Source organism: Nannospalax galili, unplaced genomic scaffold (assembly GCF_000622305.1).
Source record: "Nannospalax galili isolate Female #2095 unplaced genomic scaffold, S.galili_v1.0 scaffold1017, whole genome shotgun sequence".
NCBI classification, from domain to species: Eukaryota; Metazoa; Chordata; class Mammalia; order Rodentia; family Spalacidae; genus Nannospalax; species Nannospalax galili.
In genome coordinates, this window is record NW_008340940.1 from 2,448,037 (window position 1) to 2,469,843 (window position 21,807).

Sequence of the window (21,807 nt, forward strand, 5' to 3'; positions counted from 1 at the left end):
GCACACAGATAGAACCCAGGACTCAGGGCTGCATGTGTGCTGGGCAGGTACTCTACCAGTGAACTACACTCCAGCCTTCTATGAAAGAACTTTAATTCTTTTTTGTGACCTCATTAAATGTTTTGTTTCATTGAAATTAGATTGCAGTCTAAAAATACTTTGTTTCATTTGAATCTGATGATATATGCTATTCATTAAACTTTATATATTTTTAAAATATTTTTATTATTTTTATTTTATGTGTATGTAAGTATACCCATGTTGTGCAATGCTCATGGAGGTCAGAAGAAGGCATCAGATCCCCTTGAACTGGAGTTACTGATGGTTGCCAGCTGCCATATTGGTGTGGGAATTGAATCCAGGTCTTCTGCAAGAATAATAGCCAGTGCTCTTAACTGCTGAGCCATCTCTCCAACCCCTAAACTTTTATTTTTATACATAAAATAAATATATGTCCAGTTCTAGACTGTAGCTCAGTGATTGAGCCCTCACCTGCCATGTGTGATGACCTGGAGTCAATCTCCAGTGCTGCAAAAAATTAAAATATGTTTGTTTTGTTTATAATTTTGTAATTTTTTTTATCATATTCTACATTTGCAACCAATAATTTGTCTATGAAGATGTGCATGCTTTATATTTAAAAATATTTATTATTCTATGTCTGTTATAGAAAATGAGCAACACTGCTGTAGGAGCTGATTTTCTCTAGTTCGGTAGTTGATTTGATCTCTGTGTGTTTTCTCTTGACTTCTATCTGATCAGCCATTTTTTATTTATTATAATCATAAAATATAAAGGAAGTAGAAGACAACACAGAATAATCACTTTCACTGTACAGCTAGTAGCTGTGTTGTAACTTCTGGTTTGGGGGCTGGAGAGATTAAGAACACTGACTGCTCTTGCAAGAAGACCCGGGTTCGAATCCCAGCACCCACATGGCAGCTAAGAACTGTCTGTAACTTCAGTTCCAGGGGATCCAACAGCCTCTTCTGTCCTCCACGGGCATTGCACGACATGTGTGTACTTACGAGCAGGCAATACATGCATACACATAAAAATAATAATTTAAAAAAATTGGTTTTGTGTTATAGGTGGTTTCAGTTTTGTTTTAATTTTTATTAGCATAATGTACAGATTAGTTTTTGTACATTTCCATACATGTATATGACCTACTTTAATCACCACCCCGCCATTATTCCTTATCAGCATTTTATTTTATGTTCATTTGTAGAGAGTTGGACAAATAAACATTGACTCCTTATTTTGCTGCCAGTGTGTGGGCTGTTTTATTCCTAAGCCTTCAGTTTTATCATCTGTGAAGTGAGAGGGTAGTTATCCTTATCTCATAGTTCTGAGTTTGAGATAACTTCATTCATTCATTACTTTCTCAAATGCTGTAGTGTCTGTTAACATGTTACATGATAACATGACTTGATAATGTTAATGTTGATTTTTCCTATTTTTGTCTTAACTGTTTTAAAATTTCTTTCTAGGTGCATGCAATCAAGATGACTGGATTAACGCAGTGAGGCCAGTCATAGAAAAAAGGATACAAAAGTAAATGCTCAGCTAATATGGTGTAATATTCTGGTTTTTAAGGTTTTTTTTTTTTTTTTTTTAAATTAAATTTTTTTTTCTTTAATGGTGTATGTTAAACAGCTAACATCTTCTCTTGGTTGAATTAATGTAATCAGAAAATTTATTTCAGAAAATCTCTAAATTTTGTATAGCACAAGTAAACATGCTGATCTCCATTAAGTGAGATTTGGTTTTTTTGCAGTACAGGGGATTGAACCTAGAGCTATAGGCATGCTAGGCAAGCATTCTACGGCTGAACTACAATATCAGTGCTAAGTGAGCTGTTCTACTACTAGATATATGTACAGATATTTTTAGTGTTGTTTTGTTTTTGAGGATTTCTTGAAAGTTTTTATTTTGAAATAATTATGTGTTCAATTCCGTTCTAATAAGTAATAGAGATTATGTGTACTGTTTACCTTATAGTCTTACAAACCTATAGTATGTCACAGCCAAGATACTGATATTGATACAGATGATACACAGGAAAATTCCATCACCCCGTGGATCCTTCATGTTGCCCTTTCTTAGATAGAGTCACTCCCTCTGCCTCACATCTACTTTTCCTCTTTATACCTTAATCCCTATTTCTGTATTTTCTCATTTGAAGACTTTGATATAAATGGAATCACACACTGTGTCATCTTTTTACATTAGGTTTTTTTATTCAACACAACACGAGAGGATTTTGTTGTTTCACGGGGCTAGGGATCGAACCCACGTCCTCCTGTACACTGAGCTTTCACTGTCCCACTGACTCAGTCCCAGCCACAGTTCAATTTTTAGTGAGGAATAGTACCCTACAGTATGGAAATACAATTCTTTTTGCCTCTTCACTCATCGAAAGATACCCAGATTATATCCACTTGGGTGCTATTATGCATAAATCTCAAACAATTTTGTAGAGACTTTTGTATAAACAATGAATTTTTATTTCTTTGGGATTAATGGCCAAGAGTGCCATATCCATGTTTATGGTAAAATGCATGTTTAGTCATTTGTTTTAGAAACCAGCAGACTCTTTCTGTAGTTGATAAACATACCATTTTACCTTTCTTCCATCAAAGTATGAGTTTCTGGTTCTCTGCATCCTTGCTAGCACTGGTGTTGTAAAAAAACATTTTTTTTTTTTTGACCACTGTAATGTTTCATTATGATTTTTCTCTGCATTTCCCTCTTGACTGAAGATATTGAAATCTTTGCATGCCTTTTGCTCACTGCTTAATCGAATGTTTCAAATTTTTTACTTTTTTTCTTTGTATGTGTACCTATGTTTGATCATAAATTATCCCATATATTTTCTCACAGTCCATAGCCCATCCTCCCAACATAGTGCTTCATCGAGCAAAAAGTCTTAATCCTAATGAAAACCAGGTTATCGATAATTCTACTATGATATGTTTTTGTTGCCAAGTGTAAGAGGCCTTTTCCTGGCCCTACATTTCATTTTGTTTATTTTAAGAATTATAGTTAACTATTTTTCACTTCAAGTCTGTGTTTTGAGATGTTTTGTATATGGTGTGGTATTTAGGTTGTTTGTTTCTTTAACTTGTGCATATTCAATTTCTCTATCCATCAGGTATTGAATAGGCTATCATCCTCACTGAATTTCTCCCATACTTTTGTTAAAAAATAATTTGGATGCTGGGCGTGGTGGCGTGCGCCTTTAATCCCAGCCTTTAGGAGGCAGAGGCAGGTAGATCTCTGTGGGATTGAGGCCACCCTGGTTCACATTGTAATTTCCAGGTGGGCTGTGACTAGGGAGACCCTGTCAAAAGACAGCAACCACAATAAAAATTGGGTATATTTGTGTGATTCTATTTCTGGGGTCATAATTGCTTGTATTAATCTATTTGTCTTTCTGCAATACTATGCAGTCTTGATTACTGGAGCGCTAAGCCTGGTAGACTAGTGCCTTATGATTTCATTTCCTTCATGACAAACTTGTCCTTAGCTATTTTAGTTACTCTTTCTCAAACACATTTCAGTGTACTGTTTTCTTCAAGGTTACAAAGTTCTTGGGAGACAGGAATTTTAGGAAACATTTGTAATAATTTGAGAATTGTTACTTCTATTGTGTTCAATCTTTCAATCCTTGATTAGAATATATGTATATTTACCTAGATCTAATTTCTTTCATCAGTATTTTTCGGTTTTCAGCATGTAAGTCCAACATTTGTTTTGTTCTAATTACTCAAGCACATATTTTTGAGTGATATAAATGATACCATACTTTAGTCTTTGTTTTCTATGTGATCTTTGCTGATTCATGGAAAGCTAATTGCTTTTTTTCTTCTTTGTTCTAAGTGATACTTTGTTCTAAGTTTATACTTTGATCTAAGTGAATATACACATATTCTAACATTTTCTATGTAGATAATCATTTGCAAAAAAGGACAGTTTTGAATTTCTCTGTTTCTTTCATTTTATCCATTTTGCTTTATGTGTTTCCAGTTCAGTTGTTTGGTGGATGCATGTTATGATCAGTTCATTTCCTCTTTAAGAATCAATGTTTTTATTAGAATGGAATGTCTGTTTCTATAATTTTCTTTGCCATGAATGAAGTTTGTCTAATCATATAGCCATGCTTGCTTTGTTTTTATTAGAAAATATCTTTTTATATCCTTTTATTTTCAACTTGCCTATGTCATATGTGAAATGAGTTTCTGGTAGGCAACATATATTCAAGTGATGTTTTCTAACCCACCCTACCAATCTCTTACTTACTATATTGAGATAATTTGTGTCAAATGTAATTGACATAAAACTATGTATAATTTTGCTATTCATTTTTTTGTTTTTCTATTTTATTTCACTTATCTATTTTCCGTTTCTTACCTTCATAAAAGTTACTTGCATATTTTTTAGAGTTCTATTTTTATTCATTTTATTAGTTGAAACATTTTTAGAATATTCGGTGTAGTTTTTAATGGTTTCTGATCAGTCTGTTGGTGTCAGCATTTTATTAGTTTGAGTGTAATGTGGAGACCTTACCTTCCTGTGTGTACTTTTGCTGTACTTATTACTTTACAGGATTCCTCTATGTATATTTTAGACAAACATCAGCTAGAGGAACTTTTGCCTCAGTCGTGAAACACTTTAGAAAACTCCCAGAGAGGAGACATGCACTGAGTACGGCTGCACTTGTACCTCTCCCTGATGCCCCACCATTCTTTTGGTTATTCACATTGTTTATTTTAGAGAGCCTCCATTAGCTGTTCTCTTAGGCTATGTCCCCTGTCTACTTTCTTTTTTCTTCTTCAAATATTGTATTTTTCTTTCATTTCTGAAGAAAATGACTAGATATGGATTGCTTAAATGATGGTCTTTTCAGTGCTTGGAGAAAGTAGGGCCCCTTCTGCACTCTGCCCTCTGGCTCCTGATGATAAACCCAGTGCCAATTCCTTATGGGTGTGATATTTTCCTCACGCTCCTCTCCAGATGTTTTCCTTCATCTGTAACTTTCAGAAATTTGACTATGCTGCTTCTTTGTGTGAATTTCTTTAGGCTGTCATCTTTGGGATTTGTTTGGCTTCTTAAATCTGTAGGTTTATATTTTGGCAAATTTGGAAAGTTTTCAGCTATTACCAAATTTAGCTATTATCAGCTATTATCCAATTCACCTTGTCTCCCTTTCCTTGTACTTCAGTGTCTCAAATATTAGATGTTTTGTTTATTGCCACAGTTCTTTGAGGCTATTTTTTCAGGGTTCCCTTATTTTCTGTGTTTACTTTGATACTTCCTTCTGTCTTCCATTACCGAGTCTCTCTCCCATCCTTTCTGTTCTGCTCTTGAGCCCATCCTTTGAGTGTTTTGTCTTGGTTATTATAGGTACTAGTTGTAAAATTTCCATTTGACTCTATTATAAAAATCTGTTGAGACTGAATTTTTCAGTGATTACTCATTGAATTGTTTTTCCAATGACTCCTAAACTCTGGCAGATAATGCTGAATTCTGCCATCATACTGTCATATGTCTTTTTAACTCAGGTTGAGCTTTTTATGGTTTTTAAATACAGTGAATAGTGAACTTATTAAACCTGAACATTTTGAGTTATGTGATAAGACTTTGGATCTTACTTTAAAGCTGTCTTAAGTGGTTTTAATGAACTCTAGCAGGGTAAATTGGGAGTGCTATCTCATTAATGCCAGGCGGGAACAGAGTAGAAGTCCAGACTTTCCCCCTTGGCCTCTGCTGACACTTGAGGAGGAAAGGTCTTGTCTTTCTGCTGGCAGCAGTGGGTGTTTTGACTACCAGCAGGACTTCCAGTGATAGCCCCCTGGCTAGGGAGGGAGAACTGCCTGCCTTGTTATTGCTCTCTGCATGCCTCTACTGGTGCTGGAGTCAGAGAGGCTTGCTTCTTTTCCATTAGATGACAGTGACAGTTCTGGTTGCCACTCAGAATCTTCTTATACTGCAAGTGGGTATTTTTCTTACCACCTGCCAAACATGAAAGTCTAGCTCTCTACTTAGCTTTTGTTGACCCTATCTCAGGTACTTCAGTATAGCTTAGTGAGGCTGGAAGTCTTGGCTTTCTGCTCCACTCTTGTTGCTGTAAGTAGAGTCACAGAGTTTTCTGTTGTTTCTCTACCATAGTACAGGGACTATTGTCTAAAAGTATTCTGTCTTGCCAGGCTTCCGCTTTCTTGTTTCACTAGAGAACAGACTTCTCCTGGCTCTTTTCTGTCTGTGCTTGTTGGGTGTCTGAGTTGTTGGTTTCTGCAGCTTCAACTCTGGGGTATGTAAAAAGAGAGCGTGTCATTCTTGAGCCTGGGTTCCCTAGCTTGCCTGCCTTCTCTCTGCCTTTGATTTTTCTTTTTCTCTTTTTATTATGTTTTTTCCACAAATTTCAGTTGTACTTCATAAGAAGATTAGGGACATGGAAATCCTACAATTTTAAAGGAATTTAAAACTAAAGAACATTGTTACAGTTCAAAGCACTGTAGTTATATTGCCATGTTGTTTCTGATAACTAAAATTACAGAAGGTAAACTAATGAAAAATGAGCATATGCTTTTAAAATACATTTTTATCATGATAAAGTATCATTTCATGTTATGGATAATTTGCTTTTAGTTTTTAATATGTTCTTATTATGGATGATTTTTTAAATGCCAGTTCCTGCCATAAATGGGCTTTATGCACTGAGCTTTTTATTGATATCAGACATTCAGAAATCTTACTGTAGGACATAATTATACATTGAAAGAATAAAATATATTCTTATATGTAACTTAAAAATAAAAGTTTGAAATATAGTAATTAAAAGTAGAAACTATGTTATGATTTGCAAAAAGTTACATAGTATCAGGACCCTGTGTAATCTAACAATTGTGAGGTCTAAGTTTAATTCTTTTTCTGATATATTTCTTATGAACTTAAGGAAAAATGATAGAAGTATATGTTATTTCAAATGTTTTAAGTGGAATTAACATAGCACATTTAAAAATATGATTGATGAAATGTAATTTTTTTGATACTGTTGTATTCTTTGATATACAAAACCTTAAAAAAGTGTCATTTTCAATTGTTAGCCAAGTGATAGAATTTTGTTTGCTCCCAAGTATTATTTGGTAGTTGCAATAAATTATCACAATATTATTGATTTTGTAATTCGCTATTACATTTTAAGTTTTAAAATAACTTTTTTGTAGGTATAGTGAAGGTGAAATTCGATTTAACTTAATGGCCATTGTATCCGACAGAAAAATGATATATGAGCAGAAGATAGCAGAATTACAAAGACAGCTTGCAGAGGTTTGTGGTCCTCTGTGTGTGTGCGTGCGTGCATGTGTGCGTGCGTGTGTGCATTAGGGGGGTTGGAAGGGAGTATGTAAGTAGTATATATAGACACCAGAAGAGGATCTGATGTCCTGTTCTTATCACTCCATGCTTTATTCTTTGGAGACTGAGTCTTTCACTAAACTTGGAGCTAGGCTCGTGGCCAGCAAGCCCCAGTAATCCTCCTGTCTCTAATACTGTCCCCCCCCACCTTATCTCCCCCTCAGCACTGGTGGTGTGTGCATGTGTGCAGCTATTTCTGACTTTTTCTGTGGGTTCTGGGCTCTGAACTTAGGTTATATTTACATAGGAAGCACTATTAGCCATGAGCCATCTCTCCAGCCCCTGTGGCCATATTTTTAAGTGTAAAATTTCCGGGTAGGTATTTTCTCAGGGGAAAAATGTATTTTCTTCCTTATTAAATAGATTTAATTGAGTGTTTTGAGTAGAGGTTAAGGAAAATATTCTGAGTTCATGCTACCTAGATTTAGTTACTAGCTTTTCCACTTGATATGTTTCTCAGTTTTTTCATGTAATATGAGGATAATAGTGTTGACTATATAATGTTATCATGGGAATCAAGTTTATGTAGCACTTAAAACAATGACTAACACAGAAAATGGAAAATGATAAATGTTAGCAATGAATTATTTTTGCTGTTTGCTGTTGTTTCATTATGTAATTAAGCAAGTTATACTATATTTCTCCAAGGGTTATTTGGATATATGTAGATTCACATACAGTCTTTACTTGTCTTTATGATTACCTTTCTACTGTAGTATGATTAAAAAGAGAGCTAATAGTAGAGAAAGTTTTTTTTTTTAATTCTTTGATCATATTTTTAAGACTGTTGAAGCAGATCTTTTTGTAACTTAATGGATTGTACAATATAGTATATTACAATATTGCTAGATTTTTAGGTAAAAAAATCATATGTATTATCACAGAACAGAGACATGAAAGGTACTGTTTAGGGCTTTACTCTTTAATTTTGCTGTTATTAGGCTGGTACTCTTTCGAGCATTGGGTTGAGACTTGAAAGTAATTGCACTGTGTTAATCATTTAAAAGTAGCCTGGACTTAAGCCTCAGTCATTAGGGTGTGCTATTTCTTTTTCTTACTCCTAAGGAGGAACCCATGGATACAGATCAGGGTAGTACTGTGCTAAGTGCTATTCAGTCAGAAGTTGCCAGAAACCAGATGCTTATTGAAGAAGAAGTACAAAAATTAAAAAGATACAAGGTATGCATTAAAAAATATCTCTATAATGTTTTAGTAAAAAGCAGTACATTTTGAGATGAAGGTATGTTGAATGTTTGAAGTTTTTTCTCTCATCATTGATCAGGTTTCAGAATAATGTGTTGTTGCTCTAGTTTCCTGCAAAGATTCATTTTTTAAATGGTATTATGAACAGATTTTTAATGTATTTAGATGCTTCAGAAGTTCACTGTATTTACTGTTTTTATGGATGCCCAATATCCCATCTTTGTACATAGGAGACAGCTTGGATCTCCTGTCTTTTTGAGTGTTAGTCTCTGGTAGTTTCCATGCTTTGTAGTGTGGAAAGATGCTTCAGACGTATCCTGTACATTGCCTGATTTGGCCTTGGAGTTAGGTGTTTTTTCAAAAAGTCCCAAGTTTCCATAGTGAAAAATTAATTTTGATTTTTGAGACAGTCTCAAAATATAGCCCTGGCTGGCCTATAACTCACTGTGTAGACCAGGCTAGCTTGAACTTCTGGTGATACCCCTGTCTCTGTCTCCCTGAGTGCTGGGATTACAGGTACATGCCACTGTTGACTAGCTGAAAATTATTTTTAAAAACCATTATCTTCTTGTCAAGGAGACTCAGTACTCCTGATGGTCACTGTTTCTAGACCTTTCCTAAGCTTAAGAAATAAATTTTTGGTTCTTATTTTGTTTTAGAAAAGAAAATACAATGTGGACTTATATTAATATTCAAGTTTTATGTTAAAGCATTTCTGTTAAGCTGAAAATTTTGGTTCCTTAATAATTTGTTTGCTTTATGTGTAATAGTACTAATAGTTTTTCGACTTAAAAAATTTTTTTTTAGCTTTCAATGAATTTCATTATGATATTTTCATACATATGTGCCAATGGTGCTAATAATTGAAGTTTTTTCTTAGGTTTCTTTATTCTTTAGAATAGATTCTATTTTAAATGTATAACTAAATCCCTATGCTTTGAAAATCACTTACCACTTTTTTTTTTTTTTTTTTTTTTTTTGTCTCTTGAATTTTGCTTTAAAATTTTTAGGTGTTTGAAGTCATTGTTTAATTTTTGTTATATCAAATATTTATGCAATTTTACCATTCTCCTTGATGTACGGTCTATTAAGTACACTCTTTTCTGAAAGAGTGCAAAGAAGAGGGAACTTTGACTGTGCATGCCTGTAGGGTATTTGTTGTGTGGTTCTAGTAGGACAGTATTCCTTTTTGAAGCTTGAAGGCAAGACTGTACATTTTTCTTTTTGTTGCTCACCACAGTGTTAGCACAGTCCTTCACATTATACTTAACAGCTAACAGATAACTGTTAAAGAAATTCAGGGGACCATAGCTGAATCTGTAGTATAGTAGGATTTCTCAGTTGAGAATGGTTGGGGTCTTTAGGAAAAGGAAGGGCCAGGTTTATGGAGATGGGAAGGTAAGAGATGATGACTTCAGCCATTGTCTTCATTTCCCATTTCCCATAATAATAAAAAGGAGCCCAAACTACCCATGGCTTAATTTTAAGAAACTGTAGCATGTTACATCTAGTTCAAAAGAGATGTAAGGGAATGTTGAAATGATTTACAAAGGGTAGAAGCTTTTTACTATGGAAAAGATTCGTTAGTCAAACAGAATATACATCTACTAAACAGAATTTGCAATAACTCAATGATCTTGAAAGGCTAGAGTCATATAATTTGGGAGAGTGTTCTCTAGTTTTTCTATGAAGCACAGATTTTTCTCTACCATTTACCCATTTGGTAAAAAACAATCCCCAAGAAAAATTGTGGATAGTCAAGAAATAAAATTGGTCTCATCAGGTTTGGCTTTATTAGCTATGTAGTTGTAGCAAAAGTGTTAATTTATCTCATTATACTTATAAGGATACTTTATAAATGTCCTTAGAATGGACTTTCAAAGACTTGTTTGCTAAGCTGAGGCAAAGAAGCCGTACCTAAGAAACATTTGCCATGTTTTATCGTACAATCTTTATTGTCAACAAGAATGAATCTTATTTCTAATTGTTTGTGAGAATGAAGGAGTTTATTCCATTGTATTTTAAGTTGGATACCAAAAGATTATATCAGAAAATGAGCAGAAGTGTGTTTTATTTTCAGATTGAAAATATCAGAAGGAAGCACAACTATCTGCCTTTCATTATGGAATTGTTAAAGACGTTAGCAGAACATCAGCAGTTAATACCACTTGTAGAAAAGGTAAGTATTTTCCTGATAGCTACTCAAAATAAGTTTAGATTCTCCCTAAGTATTGTTTTTGGCATGAATGGAGGTCAAATTTCTTGAAGCTTTTATAATTTTATTCTTTTCTTATCCCTAGTGTTTTGTATTCTAAGAGAATTAGCTTAGCCTAATACTTTAAAACAAAGTATTGCCCCAGTACTTTAGCCTTCCAGAATTGTTTAATGTCTGGAATTCAGCATGTTCTGTACTGAACTAAAACATTACTTCTTTCTCTGAACGAAAACAATTTTTTTCATGTTAATAACTGAAATATTAGATCTTTCCTAGTTAATTTTGTAAAATTTTGAATTGATGCCATAGAATTTAGAACTAGAATGGACGTTGATGGGGTAAAGGAATAGTCTGGACCAAGAAGTAGGTTTTCTTATTCCTAATCTAGATTCGTTCCTATGGAAGGATGACTAACGTAAATAAGTAGAAAGTTCTGATTTCTAAGATTTATCCTTCAATTTTAGGTACTTAATAAAATATTTGTGGAATAAATGAAGTACATTTAAATTGTTTTTAAGTTTATATTGTAAATCAACATTTCTGAAATGACCATCACTGGATGCTCTTTAAAATACATGTTACCTGGCCCCCTTCCCAGATACTGTCATATGGGGGAAGGAATCTTTAATAAGTTCCCCAAGTGATTCTAATGCAACTGATCTGTGTACCACATTTTGAGAAACACTTTGAGAAGACACTACTAGGCAAATAAAAATTTGGACCATTAATTTAAAGACAAGAATACATGGTAGGTATATTTTTCTTATTAATTTTAAAGTTTAAAAAGCAAAGATAGATTTTGTCCCAGATATTTCATATTCTACATTTCAAATAATGAAATTTGGCTTCATAATATTTTTGTGTTTACTTTATTTCCTGAAATATATGACCCACTTTTTAACATTAAATACAAAATTCTTGTAGGAGACTATTAAATCTTTTGTTTTTTCACATAGGCTTTTCTGTTTGTGCTTCTGGAGGTATTCTAAGAAGGAAAACTAGTTTTTAAACATGTTAACAATTAGGGCTCTGTGGTCTTCAAAATTGTTTGTTAACAGAATACCTACATATGGTGTTCTTTATATGAAAGACCATGAACTATTTCTCTTTTAAAAATCTAAATAAGAGCCAGGTGTGGTGGCGTATGTCTGTGATCCTTGCATTTGAGAGGTGGAGACAAGAGGATTAGGAGTTCAGGGTCATCAGCTATGTAGCTCAAGGTAAGCTTGGGCTACAAGACCCTGTCTCAAAAAAAAAAAAAAAAAAGAAGGAAAGTCTTGATATAAAAAGGAGCACAGTATAACAGTCTAACAGATCTTGATATTAAGCCCAGATCTGTCACTTAATACTGTTTTGTCTTGGATATATTCTTTGTAATATAAAACTTTATGGTACTGGAGAGATAGTTCAGCAGTTAAGAATGCATACTGCTCTTTCAGAGGATCCAATGCCTCTGGCCTTTGTGGGCATCTGCACCAGGTGCATATATCCTCATACAGACATATAATTAAAAATAATAAAAAAAAAAATTCAAATAATATATGAAAAACGTGCAAAAATCATGTTGTCTGTGTGTGTTTATCAGATTGCAATTACATAAAATCTCAATAATAAATAAAATTTCTTGTTAGGGACCTATATATAAATTGTCACTTTATGCAATGCAAACTTTAAAATTTGTCTTTAAATACAGTTTTTTTGTGCAGATTAAGAAAAATTTTGTCTGATTTTTGTTTTGATGACTGTATATCCTCAATTTTTTTTTGAGAGCCTAGAGAGCAACAACTTTTCATCTTTGTTTTAGAACCACATTATTTTAGGCACAAGGTGGCAGTATATGAATATGTAATATTAGTGTAATACCAGCACAATTGACTTTTGTCTTTGCATTTTTTTAAAGGAAGGTTGTTAATGACCTTCTAGTTTACTGATTTCTGGAAAATTTTTAATTAGCTGTATTACACAAGCACTATTGAGGTACACTTATTCTTTTTATATATGTAATATATAATAGGTTTTTTATTTTATTGAATTTTTGTGCATTTCATATAACATATCTTAATCATACTTAGACCCCCTCCCTTGCCACCCTCCGTATTTTATGCATTCTATCAGATGTTAAGGCCTTATTAAGTCAAGTTTGTGTCTCCAGATGTCCCTCAGTCTGAGTTCATCCATTAAAGCCTGGTCAAACTATCTAACATCACTCCCTTGAAGAAGACCAGCTCTCCCTCACCAAGTAGTGATCAGCTACAAATAGTTCTCAGCTAATGTTGGGGCTTCTTACCCAATTTCCTACTTCTCTGTTGGTTTTTTTTCTGATTTGAATTTGCATGGGTCTTGTGTATACTGTCACTATTACTGTAAGTTCATATGAGCAAGTTCGCAGCCATCTGGAAAACTGTTTCTTTGTGGTCATCTCCCACTCCTGGCTCTTACAATCTTTCCACCCCATTTTCCTCGATGGTGTCTGAGCCTTTGGTGGCAGAGGTTTAATACAGGAGTCCTACTCAGGGACATGCACTCTCCATATGTTTTTCTATAGGATCTGTGACTTCTCCAGCCATGTGTATTTAGCTGTTTACAGTCCCACACGTGAGTTCCCTTCCATTGAGTGGGCTTTAGGTCCAATTAGATAGCTGTTGATTATTCCCAAGATAAAAGTATCACTACTGCACCAGTAGAGATATTTTTGCTTTGCTGGTCATTGTTGTGGTTATTAGGCCTTATAGCTGGGTTGGATCCTTGATTGGTTTTCTGCCTTAGCAGCTTGCATAGTATCCTCTGATACTGTAAGTGTGAGTCTTCAGGGAGGAGGTTTCCAGGTCAGGTCCAGATCCATCGCTCCAAGTCCTTTGTCTGAAGTTCAAACCAAAGTTTCTCCTGCCTGACTCTTTTGTTATATAGACTTTGAGTGGTACACATCACCAATATGTATAGTATATATATTTTTCATTAGACTTTTGAACTAATGCATTTTCGTCTGGCTTTTCACACCAACTAAGTGTTATCTCTTCTTTCTCTCCTCCTGTATAACCCTCTCTCCTCCCTTCTCATTTATTTTCCCCATTTCCCCTTTGATAAGGCCTGTCTCCTGCTATCCTTCTCTCTTGGGCTCCTTCTTTCCCTTTATCTCCAATGGTTCATTTCCATTTTCTGGCTCCTGTGGTTATATCAGGATATATACTCACATTTAAGGATTTGGTGCTAAGTTCCATAAATGAGAGAATATATGTCACTTGTTTTTCTGAGTCTGTATTACTGCACATAGTATAACAACTAGTTCCATCCTTCTACCTGCAAGTTTCATGATTTTGTTTTTCTTTGCTGCTGAGGAGAACTCCTTTGTGTAACTGTACCACATTTTCATTATCCAGTTGAGAGATGTTTAGGTTGTTTCCATTTCTTAGCTATTGTGAAAAGAGCAGCAACAAACAACTGCACAAGTATCTCTGCAGTAGGATGGGTCCTTTAGGTGTATGCCACGGAGTGGTATAACTGGATTATATGGTAGATTTATTTTTAGTTTTTTAAGAATTCTCCACACTGCTTTCCAAAGTGGTTGCACCAGTTTGTAAACCTACCAGCAATGAATGAGAGTTCCTCTTTCTCCGTATCCTCACCAGCATTTGATATTATTTAATCTCTGGATCTTAGCCATTCTTGACTGGGTTAAGATGAAATTTTAAAGTGGTTTTGATTTGCATTTCCCTAATCACTAAGGATGTTAAACACTTTTTCAGGTTTTTCTTAGTCATTTTTATTTCTTCTTTTTGAGAGCTCTGTGTTCCGCTCCATAGCCTATTTTTTTAATTGGGTCATTTGTTTTCTTTGTATAAAGTTCTTTGTATATTCTGGATATTAATCACCTGTCAGATGTGTAGCTGAAGATTTTCTCACACTCTGTGGGTTTCCTCTTCACTTCCTTGGTTGTTTTTTTTTTTTTTTTTTTTTTTTTTGCTGTACGGAAGCTTTTTAGTTTAATGAGGTCCCACTTTTTGATTGTTGACTTTATAATTTCTGAACAAATGCTGTCCACTTTAGAAAGTCCTTTGTTGTGCCTATATCTTGTAGGGTACTGTTTATATTTTCTTCTAACAGTTTCAGAGTTTTAGGTTTCACATTCAAGTCTCTGGTCCATTTGGAGTTGACTTTTGTGCAGGGTGATAGCTATGGTTCTAACTTCATACTTCCACAGATGAAGATCCAATTTTGCCAGCATCATTTGTTGAAGATGGCTGTCTTTCTTTCCTCTAGTGTGTGTTCTTTGCACCTTTGTCAAATATCAGGTGGCTAAAATTGCATGCACTCATGTTTGGGTCTTCTATTTTGTTCCATTGATCTATTTGCCTGTTTTTGTGCCAATACCATGCTGTTTTTATGAGTATAACTCTGTAATAGAGTTTAAGATCTGGTATGGTAATTGCGCAGCATTGCTCTTTTTGCTCAAGGTTATTTTAAATACCTGGGGTCTTTTGTGTTTCCACATGAATTTTAGGATTTTTTTTTGTTCACTTTCTGTGAAGAATGTCATGGGGAATTTTTTAGGATTTTTTTTTTGTTCACTTTCTGTGAAGAATGTCATGGGGAATTTGATTGGAATTGCATTGAATCTATAGATTACTTTTGGTAGGATGGTCATTTTCACAATATTAATTCTACCAATCCATGAGCATGGGAGGTTTTTCCATCTCCTTTTGTCTTCCTCAATCTCTTTCTTATAAAATTTTCATTGTAGAGATCTTTAATGTCTTTGGTCAGGTTTGTTCCTAGATTTTTTTTTTGTTGTTGTTGTTGTTGTTGTTGAGGCTACTGTGAATAGAAGTGTTTCCATGAGTTTTTTTCACTGCTTGTTACTAGTTTATAGAAAGGCTACTGTTTTTTGTAATTTGATTTTGTAACCTGCCACTATGCTGAAAGTGTTGATCATTTCTAGCAGTTTTCTAGTACAATTTTTGGGATCTCATGTATAATGTATCATCTGCAAATTTCTCTTCTTTTCCAGTTAGTACCCTATTAATTTGTCTTACTGCTCTAACAAGAGTTTCAAGCTATATTGAAAAGGAGTGGGGACAGTGGACATTTTTGTCTGGTTCCTGAATTTAATGGGAATGCTTCCAGTTTTTTTCCATTTAGAATGATGTTGACTGTGGATCTGTTGTATATAACTTTAATTATGTTGAGCTATGTTCTCTCCAGTCCAATTCCTGTAGGACTTTTATCATAAATCATGTTGGATTTTGTCAAAGGCCCTTTATGCATCTATTGAGATGGCTACATGAGTCTTGTCTTTAGGACTGTTTATGTGATTTATTACACACGCACACACACACACACACACACACACGCACACATATATGTATGTATATATGAACCACCTCCATACCCCGTATCTCTGGAATCAAGCCAACTTGATCATGGTGGAAGGTCTTTTTGATGTGTGTATATATGTGGTTTGTAAGTATTTTGTTGCAAATGTTTGTCTTTGTTCATTAGGGATATAGATGTATAGTTTTCTTTTTGGGGGGTTGTGGCTTAACCTGTTTTCGATATTATACTAACTTCATAGAAGGAGTTTGGGAATTCTCAGTTTCTATCTTTTTGAATAGTTTAAGTAATAGATCTTTTTTGAACTCTGCTGTGAATTCATCTAGGGCTGATGTTTTTTTTTGAATCGGGAGGCTTTGTATTACTGCTTCAATTTTGTTAATTTTTTATGGGTATTTTTAAACTGTTGATCTCTTCTTGGTTTAGATTTGGTGGATCTTTTGAATTTAGAAATTTGTTCATTTCTTTTAGATTTTTAAAGTATTCCCTTATAATGTTCTGGATCTTTTTGGTGTCTGTTGTGATGTTTCCCCATTTGTCTCTGATTTTTCTGATCTGTATTTGCTCTTTTGGTTAGCTAGGCTAAAGGTCTATCTTGTCTACCTTTTCTTTTTTGTAAAATAAATATTTGTGTGACTGTATTGTCTGTATGTATGTAAGTGTACCATGTTGTGAATGCTCGTGGAGGTCAGAAGAGGATGTCGGAGCCCCTGGAACTGGAGTTAGCGATGATTGTTACCCTCCAAGTGGGTGCTAGGATTTGGACTCAGGTCTTCTGCAAGAGCAGCCAGTGCTCTTAACTGCTGAGCTTTTTCTCCAGCCCCATTGTTTTATCTTTTCAAAGAACTAGCTCTTTGATTTATTGATTCTTTGTATTGTTTTCTTTGTTTCTATTTTATTGATTTCTGCTCTGATTTCTATTATTTCTTCTCATCTGTTGGGTTTGGGTTTGTTTTGTTCTTGTTTTTCTGAGGGTCTTGAGTTATACCATTAAGTCGTGTATTTGTGCTCTTTTTGATTTTTTAGTGTAGGCACTTAGGCTATAAATTTCTGCCTTAGGACTGCTTTTAATGTGTCCCAGAAATTTTGTTGTGTTATGTTATCATTTTCTTTTTAAAAAATTTTTTTTATTATTCATATGAATTTATTGCCTGCATCTGCGTAAGTGCACCTGTGTTATGCAATGCCCATGGAGGTCAGAAGAGGGCATAGGATTCCTGTAGGACTGGAGTTACTGAAAGTTGTTAGCCATCATGTGGGAGCTGGGAACCAAACCCTGATCCTGTGCAAGAGCAACCACTGCTGTTAACTGCTGAGCCATCTTTCCAGCCCCCATTAAAAGAATTTTTTTCATGTATATGAGTGTATTGCCTTTATGTATGTAAGTGCACCTGTGTAGTGCAATGCTTGCGGAGGTCAGAAAAGGGTGTCAGATACCCTGGAAATGGAGTTAATGGGCAGTTGTTAGCTGGCACTTGAGTACTGGGACCAAACCTAGGTCCTGTGCAAGAGCAGCCAGTGCTCTTAACCACTGAGCCCTCTCTCCAACTCCAAACATTTTCATTTATTTCCAGGAAAACTTCTATCTTTTCCTTTATTTTTTCAACCCATTCGTCTTTCAGGAGTTGTTTAATCTCCATGAGTTCGTGTAGTTACTAGAGCTTTTTCTTTAAAAAAAAGCAAGCCAGGCATGGTGGCGCACGCCTTTTATCCCAGCACTTGGGAGGGAGAGGCAGGCAGATCTTTGTGAGTTTGAGGCCAGCCTGGTTTACTTAGTGAGTTCCAGGACAGCTGGGATTACAAGGAGACCCTGTCTCAAAAAGACAATAAATAAATAAATAAATAAATAAATAAATAAATAAATAATAGCATTGCTCTTGATTTCAAGTTTCATTATGTTGTGGTTTGATAGAATACATTTTTTATTTTTATATTTGTTGAGGTTTGTTTTGTGCCCCAGTATATGGTCTGTATTTTAGAGAAACTTCCATGGCCTGATGAGTAAAATGTGTATTTTTTTGTGCTTGGGTGAAATATTTTGTAGATGTCTGTTAGTTAGGTCCATTTGATGTATGATATAATTTAATTCACATGTCCATATGACCTGTCTATTGGAGAAAGTGAGATATTGAAATCACCCATTATTACTGAGTTGTGGTTAATCTGTGTCTTGAAGTCCAGTATTACTTTTATGAAATTGACTGCACCACGGTTTGGTGCATGTATGTTCATGATTGTGATATTGTCTTGTTTGATTTTTCTCTTTATCAGAATGTAGTAACCTTCTTTATCTCTTTTTATTAATTTTAACTTGAAGTCTATTTTGTCAGATATTAGAATAGCAACTTTTTGTTTCTTATTGCCATTTGCTTGGAATATTTTTTTTCCATCCTTTTACCCTAAGGTGGTGCCTATCCTTCAAGGTATGATGAGTTTCTTTTAGGCTTCAAATAGATGGATTTTGTTACTTAATCTATTCAACCAGTCTGTTTTTTTGACTGGGTATTTGAAGCCATTGATATTTAGAGTTCATATTTAAAGGTGATTGGTTATTGGGTAATGTTTTATTTTGTTTGTGTTTTTAGTCTTATTTTGTGTTTCTGTACTTTATACCTTTATTTGTTTTCTGTAACATCTAGAGTATGCTCATTTCTTTCTTCAGTCCTTTGTATTGCCTTGTGTATTCTCTAGATGTGGCTTTATGGACATGAATTCTTTCAGCCTGTTTGTATCATGAAAGATTTTTCTTTCCCCTTTGACTATGATAGTTTTGTTGGGTAAAGTATTCCAGGCTGGCATCTGTGGTCATTTAGAACTTGAAATACTTTGTTTTTGGTTCTTCTGACTTTTTTAGTTTGCGTTGAAAAGTCAGCTGTAATTCCGATGGGTTTTCCTTTATATATTACTTGTTTTTCTGTTGAAACTTTCACTAACCCTCTCTTTGTTCTGTACATTAGTGGTTTTACTGTGATTTGTTGTGGTGAGTTTCTGTTGTCTAATTTCTGTTCTATATGTTTTTGTATCTGTATAGATATATCTTTCTGTAATTTAGGGAAGTTTTCTTCTATAATCCTGTTGAAGTTCTGGTCAATGCCATTGACCTGAGATTCTTTTCCTTCCTCTATAATGTGTAGATTTGGTCATTTCATAGAGTTCCCCATTTTCTGCATATTCCATTTCTGTGTTTTAAAATTTTTTTTATCTTCTTCACTTGAGCAGTCTAGTTCTTCAACTTTGTTGTCCAGTCTTGATATTCTGTTTTCCATTTCATTCATTCTGTTGGTGAGGAATTCTCCTGTCTTTTCAAGTTGGCTTATTGAGTTTTTCAGTTCTGTCTTCATTTTGACTTAGTTTTCTCCAATATTTCTATCTCTTTTGTGAATTCACTTTTCAAGTTCTGAATTGTTTTTGTTATTTCATTTAGCCATATATTCATATTTTCTTGAGCTTCAGTCAGAAGTTTATTTCCATCCTCTTTCAGGTTCTTTGAGTTGTTTGTGTGTTCGTTAAAGTTGTTGAATTCTTTGATCATGTCTATGATTGTTCTTCTAAATTTTGCATCCTGGGGTTCCTCTTGGTAGTTCTCATTATAGTATACTTCTGTAGGACTGGTGGGTTTTGGTAGGGACATATATATATATTTTTTTAAATATTATTTGTGTTTTTCCATTGTGTTCTGGGCATATGATTTCTTTTGTTAGTTGTGTGTCTGATATGAAATTCTAGGTTTCTTTTGTTTGGTTGAAGTTTGGTTCTGTTTATATTGTTGATGTGGCTTGGTTGCTTTCTCATCGGTGTGAATAGTTGTTGTATGCTTCAAGTTCTCATTTTTGAGTTTTTATTAGCATGACAAGATGGTTCCAAGTTAACTAGTCAAGAGCTCTCCAGCAGGGAAAAGGGGCTTAAGCCCAACTTGTGACTGTGGGGATCCAGTGGCTGGGTTCTGGCAGGGTAGCTCAGAGCTCTCTGGCTGGAGGAGCAGGAGGGTGCCTAGGCCCAAGGTAGGGGTGAGGATATCGTGGGGAGAATCTTAGCTACCTAAGCAGAATAGTTCTAAGTCCTGGAGTGAGGAGCATGGTGCTAGTCTTAGAGCAGAGGAATCGAGACACAGGAAGCTAGTCCACAGGTCTCTTGTGGGTTGAACAGGAAGGGGACTAGGCCTGAGAGGAGAGGAGAAAGCAGGGGACAGCATAACTAGCTAAGTATTGCATATTAGATGTTTTGAGGGAATTCAGATTCATTATTTGGTTGGAATTCTTGAAATGTTTTAAATTATTCAGAAAATATCTAGCTTTTAACTATATTATAGATATTTTGTTAGGATCTAGGCATGTACACATAATTAACACACATTCCTTTTTCAGCCAAACTGGTATAGCTTGGGAAAGGGATAAAACAATTATACTAGTATGCTGTATAGTATTATGCTAATTAGTGACAGCATAAAGACATGTTAAAAATCTTGGGCAAGCGGAGTAGCACCTAAATAACTTTATAACCACTTAAAGTTTCATATCTACAAATTAAAATATGATAAGGGCTATAGAGTCTAATTTGTGTCCCCAAGTGTTCTTCAGTGTGGGTCCATCCATTGGAGCTTGGTTAACCGACCAAGAGTCCCATCCTTGAAAGAGATTGACTCTCAACTGCCATCCATTGCCAGTACTTCCTTGGGTAGGGTTGGGGCATTTTATCCACTTCCCTACATCTTTCCTAGGATTCCCTCTAGTTTGAGTTTGCATGGGACTTGTGCATGCTGTCAACCATTGTGGTGAATTCATATGAGTAACTAACCAGCTGTCTGGAAAACTCTGTTTCCATCCACCACCTTTGGCTCTTAGAATCTTTCCACCTCCTCTTCTGCAATGATCCCTGAGCCTTGGGAGGCAGAAATTTGATATAGGTGTCCTGTTCAGGGATAAGTACTCTGCAGCCTCTTGGTTTCTGCATGCTAGCCAGTTACATCCACAAAATTTTAAGTCTGTGGCTAGAATTAACTGCTTAATATGTACCAATACATTTTCCCTAGTGAAAATTATTTTTGTTCATCCTGTTTTGAAAAAAAGAATGTTATTGCATCACATTAAAATACCACTTTCTGCTAATAAATGCAAATGTTAAAAACAAAGCAAATCGAAAAACAGAATAGATCAAGATTAGATTTTATAGTTACATATAGTTAAAAGGTTTTATAGTGTTAGTAAGTAGTTAGTAATACTTTCAAGAAAAATTATCTGTAAGATTCAGAAGTGGTTTGGAATGCTTGGAGTTTGTTTGCTTGTTTGATTGATTACCTCCATTCCCCTTTAAAGGCAAAGTAGATAATAAAATAGTGTGAAAAGGGGTAGGAAGAGCCAGACAGAGATGTGGTGGTGGCTGTAAGCAGTGGTGCTAAGTGCCAAAGCTTATCCAGGATTAGATTTTGAGTCACCAAGACAGCTGTGCCTATCATGAAAGTACTTGATCCAAAATCTTTTCATTTTATAAAGTAGTAAGCAAAGATAAGACTTATGATTTTATCTTAATCATATGGCTATGATAAAATAGACTAAGTTCATGTTTTTGATATGTGAGGCTGGTATACATTGCATAAAAACTATTCAGGAGCTAACATAAAAATAGCTGTAAAACTTACTGCA

The 21,807-nt window shown here is 34.8% G+C and overlaps 1 protein-coding gene across 10 annotated transcripts in view; it reads left to right on the forward strand.

The window, feature by feature from the left end:
• Uchl5 (ubiquitin C-terminal hydrolase L5) overlaps window positions 1-21,807 on the forward strand; it is a 42,207-nt gene that overhangs the window by 17,656 nt on the left and 2,744 nt on the right. For 3 of the 10 annotated variants that reach the window (XM_008836216.3, XM_029564952.1, XM_029564951.1), the window contains 4 exons: window positions 1,494-1,557; window positions 7,233-7,335; window positions 8,488-8,601; window positions 10,706-10,804. In XM_008836216.3, the coding sequence (XP_008834438.1) occupies window positions 1,494-1,557; window positions 7,233-7,335; window positions 8,488-8,601; window positions 10,706-10,804 (380 nt within the window). Of the gene's footprint in view, window positions 1-1,493; window positions 1,558-7,232; window positions 7,336-8,487; window positions 8,602-10,705; window positions 10,805-11,438; window positions 11,590-21,807 lie in introns of those variants that run through there. The other 7 variants (XR_607381.3, XR_003850000.1, XR_607382.3 and 4 more) reach the window with 6 other exon arrangements.